At 38.4% G+C, this 13353-nt stretch overlaps 1 protein-coding gene across 17 annotated transcripts in view; it reads right to left on the reverse strand.

Moving 5' to 3' along the window:
* MCF2L (MCF.2 cell line derived transforming sequence like) overlaps window positions 1-13353 on the reverse strand; it is a 177442-nt gene that overhangs the window by 7519 nt on the left and 156570 nt on the right. For 12 of the 17 annotated variants that reach the window (XM_076360677.1, XM_076360768.1, XM_076360681.1 and 9 more), the window contains 12 exons: window positions 13117-13183; window positions 9475-9590; window positions 8445-8514; window positions 7128-7220; window positions 6890-6982; window positions 5423-5548; window positions 4449-4670; window positions 3724-3816; window positions 3100-3178; window positions 2870-2936; window positions 1442-1557; window positions 714-800 (listed from right to left, as the gene is read on the reverse strand). In XM_076360677.1, coding sequence (XP_076216792.1) covers window positions 714-800; window positions 1442-1557; window positions 2870-2936; window positions 3100-3178; window positions 3724-3816; window positions 4449-4670; window positions 5423-5548; window positions 6890-6982; window positions 7128-7220; window positions 8445-8514; window positions 9475-9590; window positions 13117-13183 — 1229 coding nt within the window. The remainder of the gene's footprint in view (window positions 1-713; window positions 801-1441; window positions 1558-2869; window positions 2937-3099; window positions 3179-3723; window positions 3817-4448; window positions 4671-5422; window positions 5549-6889; window positions 6983-7127; window positions 7221-8444; window positions 8515-9474; window positions 9591-13116; window positions 13184-13353) is intronic. The other 5 variants (XM_076360712.1, XM_076360690.1, XM_076360742.1 and 2 more) reach the window with 1 other exon arrangement.

Raw genomic sequence — 13353 nt, forward strand, 5'->3', positions numbered from 1 at the left:
CAGGTTTTATAAAGGCATTCTGAAAAGATGCTTGGGGGGGGGGGGGGGGGGGGGAGAGAGAATCATGCTCTTGAACAAGTGCCATTATCTTAATGCAATTCAGACTGTTCAAAGCAAGAATTGAATGTACCAGTGCCATTACTTGGCAGGAGGAAGCAAGAAAGACTTCTAGCAGACTCCTATTGCCTGTTTTAGCAAAATGTAAAGACCATTTTCTGGACACATAAGGAAATTCTTATTTATTTTTGTATCCAGCAAAATAACGTTGTCATACACATTCTGCTCTAGTTATGCTTTGGGAGTTCCGTTAGCAAGGATGCTAATATAGAAATACTCTAGAAAACCTTGATTCCTTTTTGCCAAGTACAGGTGTATTTGGGGCAGATCCACTGAAGCTAGGAGAAGACCAGGTATCTGATCTGAAGACAACTTCCTTCCTCTAGCTTTCCTACAGGAATGGGGCACTATAAACTCCTTCCTTGGCCGCGACAGTGAGACTGGAGGCATTGGAAACTGCACTCCCTCTCCCTCTCCCACTCTGGAGCCGGTTTTCTCTTGAAATCTCCCTGTCAGGGTCAGTGACTCAGGAACCTAGCGTGAACTTAGGAGAAAAAGCTAGTGTATGCACTGAAAATCTGTTATGCTACACACACAAAGTGATGCTTCAATTACAGCCTTAAACAGAAAACAATCTAGCTTTTTTTAAAAATTACCTTTCTGACTTTTGAGGTTAGTAAAGCCCTGCAGCGTAAAGCGCTTTTTTGACAGTACAGAGCATTCTGAGGTAGAGCTAGTGTCATCTACAAAGGAAGAGAGAGACAAAGAAACGGGAGAAGGCCATGAAGAGGTCAAGGCAAAATATTGTTCACAGCCCTGCCAGGGAACTGGCACGTTAGGATGAGAAAAGACAACTGAAAGTCCAGGTACAACAGAAGAACCCAAGTGGCCAGTTGTCCTCACTGTGCAGGGGCTTTTATTGCCACTGGTCTAGTAAATAATCTCTGTGACGGGAACCAAAATTCAAGAGAAAAATAATACTCTTCAGAACAGATAATGCCAAGAAATTTATGCAGAGGAAGAGAACCTGAGAAGCTGGGCAGCTCTAAAAGGAGACCTACTGCAGACTCGGACCTCATAACCCACAGTTCCCACCTCCTTTAGGCTGCCCTTCATTGAGGTGGCTTTGGGCTTGTCCACACCACACAGTGGAATGCAGAAACCCGAGCTAAGGGCAGATGTGACTAGCATGCTGGTGCAGCGTGGGCAGCACTTTGTGGGTGGGCTGCCTTAGGGCTGAAAGCAGCACAGCCCTGCTTGTTCAGGTGTAACGCTGTATTTGCCTGCACTACCGTGGCTACTCTGCTGGTGGATCTGCCTGTGCATCTGCAGTGCAGGCATACTCTTTGCAATTAAAGATAACAATACAGATGTGTAAACTCACCTTTGCCTTTCTCGGGGCACTTTGGTGCTATTGTGGTGCCATAACCTTCTAGACTTGCGAGATCAGCTTTTCTCTCCTCCATTTTTTTGGTGTTTCTGATGTGGTTCCGTGAAGGACTGTTTATTGGAAGAAAATTAAGACAAATCCATCTCCAGCAAATTTGGATCTGAACAGGGGTGATGACCTTCGGTCATGGGCTGCCTTTTACATAGAGATATATAGGCTGAAAACCATTTCTTAGCTACTTCCCAGATCATACCTTCCAGGATTGAAGAAATCATAGTGTCTGTGCATGGAAAGACCATGAGCACATACAAAGGAGGAAAACTCCCCTAACTGACTGCAACCACACATACTATGGCAGCGCGAGCTACTGAAAAGACAGCTCAGGACAACTTCCACTCACTCTCAGCTACAGGCACATACTCTGTGCTGACAGTTTCCCTGCTGAACGTACTAAGGAAAGAGAAAAAAAAAAAAAAAGGAATAAACTCTGCCCCTCAGAAGCTCTTAACACAGGAACAGATGAGGGATGAACAAAGAACATAGGTTGGATCTTGCAGCTGGATTCCCATCACACCTCTGATTGGGAATGGAACAGAGAAAGACATCCCACAAATACTATACATCTGGGAAATTTTTCCTGAGTGATAAGTAGATGCATAAAATATGCAGGGCAGAGCGCTGCTGATACATATGCAAGCACACACCACGTGGGAATGACTGAAGATATGAGCACATGGGCTTATGGGTACATACATATACACATATCATGAAAAAAAGAGTGAGTAGCAGAGGATTAAAAAGAAGTGTCAGAGAAGGGCAGAACAGCAGGTGGGAGCAGAAGAATATACAAGGTTGGTAGGGTGAAGGATAAAAAATAGGAAAAGAAGAAAAGCTTGACTCAGAACTTGGGACACTGGAGAAATCAACACATCCCTTAGTAAAAAAAAAAATAAAAAAAATTGGAAGAAAAGAACAAGGGACAGAGAAAAGATAATGCCCTGGAAAAGACAAAAAGGAAGATAACATGACATCAGAAAAGGAAGAAAAAAATAATCCAGGTGAAGGAAAAGAACAGAGAAGGAAAAGACTGCTCCACATAACTCTCTCATCTGAGGTGTAAAGTACATAATTAGCTGTTCAACAAACAGACCCATAATACCACCAGGATTTTGGCTGGTGCAGAAAATGATGTTTCTGTGTTGCTCTCTATCAACTGGAAAAGCCCATGCCACTGCTGCTCAGTTTAACAGTTCTGGAGATGTAGAAACCCCAAGTTTTACAGCTTTATAGTAGGAAGAGACCTAAATAACCCCTAAAACATAAGGGCCAGTATTAAGGGATAGGAGTAATGAAGAACTGCAAACAAGATGTATTAGTATATTTACAAGACAGCCAGGCTGATCTGACAACATACTTACTTACCTTGTACAAGATGATGCTGGTAGAGGTAAACTCTGTGTTTGTTCTAGTGTCCTGTGCTGACTAGCTTCTGTAATGGAGGAAAGAAAAAGGACTATTAAAATTGATTTGTGTGTTGAGCTTTTCATTTCTATTTCATTTCATTTCTACAGTTCTACACAACAGGGCAGGTTTTGAAGTTCAAAGAGAAAAATTAAAAAAACATATATATATCTCTCTCCAAAATATTTTACCTCTGCATGCCTGCAGTTGACTCGTCAGCACTTTTCTTATTTCATTTACCCAAGTAGCTTTAACTTCAGGGGTTGGTGCCTACCCGAAAATAAATACAATCAGCCATCAAGCATAGAATACCTATTACACAAAGAGTTGCATGCCAAAGCACAGCCTCGGAGGAATCCTTCAAGGGGGACAGACAGAGCTCCCTCTCTAGTCCTTCAGTGAACAAAAACTAGTTGTGACAACTGGAACAATGCTGAGGCAGAAGCTGTGCACGTGCTACAGTCAAACCACGGCTCCCAAGCCATCCACTACTCCAGTGAGAGCCATAGTAACGGCGTATACAATATCTCCCATGGATACTGTAAAACGTGATCATTTTTTTCCCCCAGAAGACTCTGCAATTGAAATACATTGTTTAAGAAACTACCTTATGAATTAATCTGTTGTGTTTTGGTTTGGTTTTTTCCTACATTTCCTCATCACTGTCTATTAGTGATATAACAGAGGGGAAAAAAACCCCCACCAAACCCAGATCTTCTTAGGGTTCCTCCCCTCCTTTTCTCTCTCTTGTTGGTTGGGTTGTGTTTTTTTGGGGTTTTTTTGTTTTGTTTTGTTTTTAGTGGCATGTTATTTACCTGTATGATGTAAACTTCTTCCCTTGCATTATACCAGATTTCAAATTTTTTTGCATCCCCTTTGACATTTTCTGTTATTCCAACTGCTGCCATCTGGAAGCAAAGAGAACAGAAGCTGACCTACCAAATTGCAATTATGATAACAATGGAAGCAGAATGACCTACCAAATTGTAATTATGATAACAATGGAATTATGATAACAATACTACTGGTATTCTTTGGCACCCTATTTCTGAAAAGCAAAGCCACATTTGGCTTCTTGCTTAAGGAAAAGAATAACTAATAACACATGATCTGCGTGTTGGATGTAAGAGATTTGTGTCAGCTTGTCTACCTTGGAGGGAAGAAAGGTTTAGGTACATTAAATTGAGACTGACCCACAAGATGTCTCTTCTAAAATCCAGACCACCAAATCTTACATCTATTTTATACTACCCTGCTCTACTCATTATTACATTTTCTGTGTGATTAATGCAACTGCCATTCAGCTAGGCTAGCATAGTTTGGATTTTCTCAAAGGATATTTTCCCCCTACCCCGGACTCTCTAACAGACAGCAACACAAAGTGATACAGACCTGCAGCACCACTTAGGTTTGCCTGAAAGGGTCAAGTTCCCAATAAAAAACCGTAACACAGCTTCAAAAGGACAAAAAACTAGAATATTGTATTGCTGCAGGCTAAGCCCTCAGTACCTCGACCTTACTGGACTGCTCAGTGTCTTACGTTTAAGGAGTGTTTGTAGCTGTAAGAAGGTGCTTTCTCATATCCCTCTCCATTTTCTTCTCGCTTTTTACAGAACAGCACTGCTTTCTCGTGGAGGAAGAGGTGTCGCTGCATTGGCTTGAAGCGTGCCAAATCTTTCACCTTCGAGTGACCCTTTTTATGATCAGTCCAGACACTGAAGGATCCCTGCATTAAAAGCTTGCCCAGCTCATTCAAGTTTCCCTGGAACAAAAAAAGCAGTATTTATAACTACAAAAAGATAAGATCAGACTAAAACGCATACTCTGAACAGGTCTTTACAAGTTTTGTGTTCCAAGTAATCTCTCACATCAGTGTTTATGTTGGGTTTGGGAACATAATAAAAATAAAGTCAGTGTTGGATTTTTACACATAATTTTCTTTCTCCCCAACACTGTTCAGGCAGGATTTTACAATCAAGAGTACCAGTAGCAGAGAGAGAGAGAGATCTACACATAGCGAGAGGGGGAGGCACAATACACATATTTGGTTGGTTGGGTTTTTTTTCCCCCCAAACTCTGCTCCAAAGCTGCTTACGTTGTGGAGGGTTTTTTTTGGTGGTGGTTTTTGGGTTTTTTGTTTTTTGGGTTGTTTTTTTTTAAACTGGAAGTTTTGGGTGTAGTTTTACACATAGATATAAAAACTTAGTAGTGACTCCCATTTGGCAGTAGCCTAAACCAGACTCTTCATGACGATTTTCAGTTTCTAACTCGGTGTCAAGTAGATCAAAGAAAGAAAACTTGGGTAGACACAGCAAAATATTATTCATAGCAGGAAAACTTCAGAAGAGTATAGAGAGATCCATTTTCCATTATTTTCATTACACAATTCAGTTTAAAGGCACCTTTTGTAAAACATTCTTCTCATTATTAGTACACAGTATAGAGTATACTATATATATATCTAAGAAATAAATGAAAATAAATTTAAAAGTAAGTAAAAATACTGTTACTCACATCATAGCCTGTAATGGCTATCTGGTGCATAGAATCATTAACTGCTTTGAGAATACCCAGTATAGAAGTTAATGCCTCCTGGAGATCTTCCGCACCTTCACAGTTCTTACTGTACTTCAGCATTTCCTGAGTGGGTAGGGAATGACAACATACTTAGCTTTGGAAACAGCAGTAACTAGGAACATTCAAATTTTAACACTTTTTAAAGTTATCCAGTAAAGTTTTATACCGTATAATCTAGTGGGTTAAATACTGGCTGGAACTCAGAAGACCCTAAAGGTTTACTTCTCATCTCTGCTGCTAATTATCCAAATATATTTCATTCATCTAGAGGTTTTGTAAACTCTACCTAAGAATTTTACAAGACTAACTTTGCAAACATTTCTTTCATCACAATTGCTTAAAAAAAAAGCCAAACCCAAAAACCAAACAAAAAAAGGATATTTTTTATATTTGTTACTTTTTAGAGGTGAACAAATGTAAAAACATAGGCAAATTTCATTTATTATTTGAATTATGGTGAGGCCTGGGATGCTAGTAACAGACTTAAACTTACTGCACCGAGCATCGTCTACACATTTGAAAAGGCATCCCTTCTCCAAAGGTCTTATTGGTGAAGCTGCATCTTCCAATTTGATCCAGATAAACATAGCTGCAAGTTCACGTGGAACCCCCCCAGACTTCATAGTATGAGAATAAGCATTTACTCATGGACTGCAGGCAGTAAAGATACTTTAAATCAAAAACCTTTCTAATACTCTTCTCTTTACACAAGCTTAATGTAATTAATTCTTTAAAAGCTGTTAACTTCAGCTCAGTTTTAACTCAAGAGTAAATTTGGTCCAAGGTAATTTTTTTAAGCTACTGTTAAATATAATTATTGAAACGTGTGTCTATGTGGGAAATATTTCTTAAAACAAGCCAGCTTCAAACATGGCAAAACCTCATACAATAAAAATTTTTGATAGTACATTGCTCATTTTGCTCTCAGTATAGCGTGTTTAAGTGAATCACAACGGCATCCTTCCTCAAAACACCATACAGTGCTCCCAGTTAAGTACATTTCCTACAACGCATTTCCTAGAACCCAGCAAGGCAAATTCCTGCAATACGGATGAGGTGACTATAACTGACAAGTAACAAGTACTTCAGATACTCTCTTTTCTTTGTTGCAAAGGTTTCTTGGTCCTTCTGTTTCCCCTAATCAACTTTTCATTCTTCTCTTTAGCAGAAATACAAGGGCAAAAGCAGTTGCACAAGGTGTCTCTGTGTAACACTTGCCTGCCTACTAGCAGCTTTTTGGCTGAAAAAGAACTGAGCTGAAAGTTGATAGACTGGGATTTGTCTCCGTTTTGATTTATACATGTCTGCTAACTTGTAGGTTTCTCTCCAGCAGGATGAGAGAAGCAGCATTTAAAAAAACAAATGCACAAAATATACTTAATGTTATAGTTTAGGAAAACATACCTTTAGCAATAATTGGTATTTGGTTATTCTTTGAACGGGTTTCAGCAAGTATGAGTCCAAACTGAGCTTGTGATCGAGTTTTCTTTGACATTCCTGTAATCAGTGTTGGATTTCATTAGTACGCTAATCAGCATTTCTGTTATTTGTTCTTGACATAAATGATGAAGTTTTAAAAAAACCCAACCAAAACAAACAACTCCCCCCACCCCAAATATTTTCGAGACTCAAGCAAGCATACCTGAAAGAATACAGAATCTGAAAACTGCCTCCACAAACTTTCAGATCGAGGTTTATTTTGACAGTATTTTTCATAAATCTGGAAATCTTCCATCTGAAATTGGGGAGACAAGCAAAAAGTTAATAAATTCTTGTGACTTTAATAGACAAAGTTCATAAGAATTTTTTTCATAATCAATAAGGCTATGAAACAAAAAACCAGCAAAAACAACAACAACAAATGCAATTCCTTGAGGCATGTCAAGCAAAAACCAATTGTTCAAAATCACTGATTTTGTAATGGCAACTAATTTTGTACTTGGAACATCAGAATAAATTGTTCCTGTTAATTTTTGCTTCAGCTGAATGTTAAGCATAACAAAGAAGCATATATTATATTTACAAATATATTTCTATTAAAATATGAAAAATACTTCTATGAATGCCCAACCATGAGTCCCTCTGTGCAACTTTTTAAAAAGTCTTTGCCCTTTTTTCTTTATACATTTTCATTTTATGAATGTGTTTTTCACTGGGAGTTGCACTAAGGTAGACCAAGCAGTTTGTTGCCCCTTATCACTTCAGCAACTAAATGGCATGACTTCAGCACTTGTTGAAAGCAAAAGGCAGTAAAAGACTGTTGAAAATGTCATAGTAACTATAGATATAGAGGAAAGACTAGGTAGGAAATCAGCAGGCACAGAAGTACCTCTCTCCCTCAGTTTCAGGAAACAGCACCTCCATGGATGTAGCCAGTAAATAGGAGGGGGAGGGATGTCTCCTCCCAGGAGTTGTAGAGCATCAATAGGCAGCAACAACAGGAGACTGATTTCCATAAACAGATTCCTATTTAGCCTTTGCTATACTATGGGTGACATTCATTGTTTAATAAACCCCAGATTAAAAAAGTTTAATTCTGTCATAGCTTTCTATTTTCAGAATAAAAATATTTTGGACTTAATCTGTTGAGGTGTACTCTTTAAAGAAAACAGAAAAGAACAACAACAAAAAAAATCCAGTAAAGAAATCTAACCAAGTAAACCAATCATTTGTAGTGATGTGAAATGATGCCGTGCATAACTCCTCTTCATGCTTTCCTAACTGCCACTTTAATAAAGCAGTTTCCTTTCAACAAGGTAGTATCTCTTACTAACAAAATTAATTACCCCACACAGAGGAAAATATCCCCAACTCTCAATTAACATGTACATTCTCAACCTGTTACCTGTTCAAGACAAATGAAGGGGATGTGGTGGCAATTACTACACGAAAATCACTCTCTCACGTTACAGTCTTAGAGGGGCTTGTAAATGAAATGCCAGCAAAAGATGACACATACCTGATCCAGAAAGCACCGTCCTACTAGTTCTGGGTATTCTACGTAGTTTTCTAGTTCTCTCAAGAATATTCTATGAGGAAGAAAATTTTCTTAGAGCACATGTTAAAAAAGTTGTAGTAAATGCTCACGTTCTTGCAATTTGTTTTCTAAACTTTTGGAAACAGAGTTGTAATTCTGTACTACAAAACTAAACTCTTCTAGATCATGTACTTAAAAAGGGGTAACAAATTAAAATAAACAAACATTCTGACCAATTTCTTTTAGCTTATTGTTGCTACAACTGAAATCAAGTATAAGATTGGGAAGGGAAGGGGGATTTTGTTTCCCTGCCTTGTGTATTCAGCAGCAGGATTTGTACAGTTTGAAGTGTTTGGTTTTTCCTTCCAAATACTACCAAACGCCACAAAGCAAACAAATGAACCAAACCCCACCTCCCCAAACCAAAAAAACCCACCAAAAAAAAAAAAAAAATCAGTGGCAAAACTTCCAGTCTAGTTTTGCCTGCATAAGAAACAACTATTTAATATTCTTAACTTCTCTTGAAAATACTTCTCTTTTCTACCAATTTAAATATTATCCTGTGAAGAAATACCTCTCTAGCAGCAAGGATTCAAACTTCAGAGAGAGGTCACTGACGTAACCAGCCTCAACCAGATACAAGAGTTGAGAATTTGTGTTTAGAATAATAATTTACTTTCTATAGCAAATTTCATAAAAAATAAAAGAAACCCAAACCCAAACAAACCTTGCTTTAATTAGCTTGTAACCAGACCCCAATACCTTTCTTCAGGAATAGGACCACAATGCAAAATTTTACCTGGGTACTGCAAACATTTGAATAAAGTTTCACACAGCTTTGCTCATCTTTTATAGATATTTTGCTTTTCCTCTTCTATGCAATATGAATTTTGACATGCCAGATAGCCAAGTGGGACTCAGTAAGGATCTTTTAGCAATTTAAGTCAGATTAAAAGAAAGAGTAAAGAATCCTATCCAAATGCTATTTTTAGACCTGAATGCAAATCCTTACCTGTTGTGAAAGTGATAAATTTCTTCCATATTCCCAAACAAGATATCCTTCTTATTTTGGAGTTCTGGTGAAATGAGATGAGCCATTAAGGGGTTGTCCATTTCTGCAGCATAACCCTGCAACACAGGAGAGAGGCACACTGATTATTTCCCTTTACTTGCAGTACTTCTCTCTCTCTGACAAGGCAGTCTGCCTGCAGGCTGATAGACAGCAAAGAAAGAGCTCAGTATTAATCACGAGAAAAGTACACAAATTCTGTTTTTCCATCAGTCCAGTAAGACACACCTATATATTAGAACGACACTTGAATAATTACTGCCATTTTAGTTAAGCAAGGATGAAACAAAGTTTGCAATCGTTTCCACCAAGCAAAGGCTATGCATTCCTGTCCAGCTCACAAATTATAGTTCATGCTTTTTCTGTTAAGACTTTACACATCTGAGTTTAAAGCCACAATTCCAGTACATACGCAAACCTTCATGCTAGTCTTAGCTATTAGTATGAGGAAACAAGCTGACTGTAGTTATTTCTGTAGGTAACAGAAACCATTAAGCTGCAAATTCTCTCTCTAAGATATTTTCATTAGCTTTGGTACCGAAAGTCATAACTTTAGATTCTGACATCTTCCATTTGTCATATAAGGCCACATTCTCTTGTCTGTATATCTGGCACAGATAAGGAAAAGAGAGCACACAGGTGGCTCTAGCCCAGGACTGTTCTCCTCTGGTCCCAAGGTCACTAATCTGTGATTAAGTGATCTCCTGAAACACTAAAAAAAAACCCCAAACCAAAAAACCAAACAACCCTCCCCAAAAATCCCAAACCCAAACAAAACACCCCCAGCCAATCAACCAGAAAAAGTGCAGGAATGCTCTAGTGACCTGTATTGTAAGCAGATTTCTTAGTGTGCAGGCACTGAAGGAAGATGATGCAACCTACTTTAGATTTGAATTAGATTTATCTTTTTTTTTTTAAAAACACAATTATCATGGCCAAGGTGGTCACTGCATTAGTGACATTGATTATAATGAATTGCACTGAATTATAACAAACTGACAAATTAAATGAAAGGATAAGCAAAAGTGCACCTACAACCAAAATTTTCAATTTCAAAGTGATGTCCAAACTACACAAAGTAGGAGAACTAGCTGGTAAAGTCAGCTAGCCTGAGAATTCAAGCATTTGGATAGGACAGTGATTAGATTTTTTTTTTTTTTTTTTTAATCACAAACATTCCTTTAAAAATATGGGTATTTTTTACTCAAACACCACAAAAAAAGAAAAAAAACCAATGGTATAGGCAAAGATGCTGGAGCTCGTAGATAGCTAACCATTGGTCCCTCTCCCATATCTCCCCCCCCCCAAATAGGAAAATGCAGAGTCTGAAGGGGGGCGGGGGGGAAGGGGTACAGCCTTAAAGATAAACATCATTTACATAAAATGGAGTTAAAAAAAATTAAGAGGGAAAGAAGAAGTGCGGCCACCCTGCAGTTTAGATGCATGAAGAGAGTGATTCGTTTCCCCCTGAAGTAAAGACGATGCTGAACACAGCAGCAAACCCAGCATTGGCATAAAGAAGGGGTACCTAACCCAGCAGAGGTGAAAACAAACCTGACAGAGTTTAGTACTTTGGAATTCTGAAAGGACAAAAGCATGAAATCCATACGTCGACAAAAGGCTTTTGACATTTTTTTTTTTCACTGCAGGCTGACGTAATACTTATTTTAAAAAATTAACATAAAAACCCTTCATGTTTTACTGCCTATGCAGTACTTGTGTTTTAAGAAAGGAGGGAAGGCTACTCCATGCAGCCATCGGTATAATTTAATTTTACTTTAAGAATATATAAGGCTTTGCTTAGTCTTCCATTTGAAAGCTGTTCTAAAGGCATCAAAGTAAATGGAAAAAGGAGTCGAATACAATACCTAAAAATAGACTAGACCAGTATTTTTCCCCAATAAAAATTACCGGATTTCACAGACTAAAGTGGGATGATCATGGTTATTAATGAAAGGAAAACCAGCAAGCTCGGATAAAAGCAGCTATAGCAGTTTCCCAATAATCAATCTTGGGAACTACCTTGTTTTTTTCTATTGGAATCCTTGGCAGAGAGAATATGCATGGCAATTAAATATCACTTAATAATAGGAGACACAGTCTGTACAAGCGAGTATCAGGTTATTTTACAGGAAAAATGGGAAGATTAACAGAATAGAAGAAACAAAGGAATTGGTAGAATAGCCAGAACTATGGATTAATAGCTAGAATTACCCAAAAGCTGGAAGACTGCCATTGAACCATACCTCGGCAAGGATCTGATCCAGAATTACTGTTGGCAGTCCCAATCACCCAAGTTCAAGAGAGGTGAATCCCAAACTGCAAGGAGGCACAGAGAAGTGTGCCTGGCATGGTCAGAGTACTGGAGAGTCTATCACATTGGCAGAAAACCAAGACAGCTTGACCTAGCAAGACAAGGGTTGCACTATACTCTATGCAAACCAAGAGTAATACCAGAGGAATAGAAAGGTTCTGCAAACCTTCCAGTAGCAGCAAAAATCCTCCAACTATCTGAGTCTTGATTTTATGAACAGAACCGTACAGATAGCACTGCATACAAAAGCAGAATGAAGTGATCCTTAAGGTCCACTCCAGACCTACCTTGCTTTATTACCACACATCAGATGCAACCATCCTACTGTTGTCAACACTTCCTAGCACTTGGACCAGACACAGGACATAAATGCTATGGAGAGCTGAGCACAAACTAGGCAAAAGCAAGACCAGAGTTCAAAACCCTCATACAGTACTCTTACTTGAAGGTATGTACTCAGAAATTATCACTCCCAGTCTGTAACTCAAGACAGCTCCTATTTAGGAGCTTAACATTGGCATGGACACCAAGAGTACCTACTGGGCTCAATTCCAATTCATCCTGATTAAAATAATTCAACCTCAGTTACCTGCAACTTCATCATCTCTTACAGTCAAATTGGACTATAACAAAATGACACATCCATGTCTGAAGACTTAAAAAACTTGAGGAACAACACAGAATACTGCAGCGTATTTCTACAAGCAACTCAGCAGTACTGCAATTGTGCCTCCACAAGTGTGGAGCAAAGGGAACATCTTTGTTTCTTTTACAATTTTGAATGAAGATATTATTACAAGGCACTCTGTTTCCACAGTTGTATCCAAGACATTTGGAAGATCACTTAAAGATATACAAAGAGGGATGCAAGAAACAAATTTTCTCCTTTGACACAAGATTCTCTCAATGCAGATTCACATTCCTGTGTGACACACGACCTTCCGGGAGTTGACCCAAGACTCTGGAATGAACTTTTGCAGGAATTAACAATCATTACAAATCTCACTATGTTCCACCTAAATAGTTAGGCATATCTTATTTTCTGCCCAATTTGTGTTTTCTAATACAAAATCCTAGTTGCATGAATATTTCTAGAAAAAAATTGCAATTCCTGCCTCTGTGAAAATACGATGAGAGGGGAGAGATGTAATGATCACATTGCTTGACAGGACAAGCAGAGGCATTACAGTGATAAGGAAAGCATAAGAGCATCCATGAAATGGAAGAGAGAAATAGATTCGCTAACAGCCGCAGTGAAATTTAATCTTTACCTCAAGAACGCAGAGAAGTTCTTCCACATATGCTCGTTCAGTCTCAATAAGTTCATTAATTACATGCCTGTAGACAAAGAATGACAATTAAGGCAGGCCTATTCACTTATGCAAAGTAATGAGGCAACATTAACTTTGTCTGTGTTTCTACTTTACTTCAGACAATAAAAGAACAATTCCCAGGTAATGGAAAATGTGATGTTTCATGGATATTTCTGTCAACAGTTGATATATCCT

The sequence above is a fragment of the Aptenodytes patagonicus genome, chromosome 1 (assembly GCF_965638725.1).
Source record: "Aptenodytes patagonicus chromosome 1, bAptPat1.pri.cur, whole genome shotgun sequence".
In the NCBI taxonomy this organism is placed as follows: Eukaryota; Metazoa; Chordata; class Aves; order Sphenisciformes; family Spheniscidae; genus Aptenodytes; species Aptenodytes patagonicus.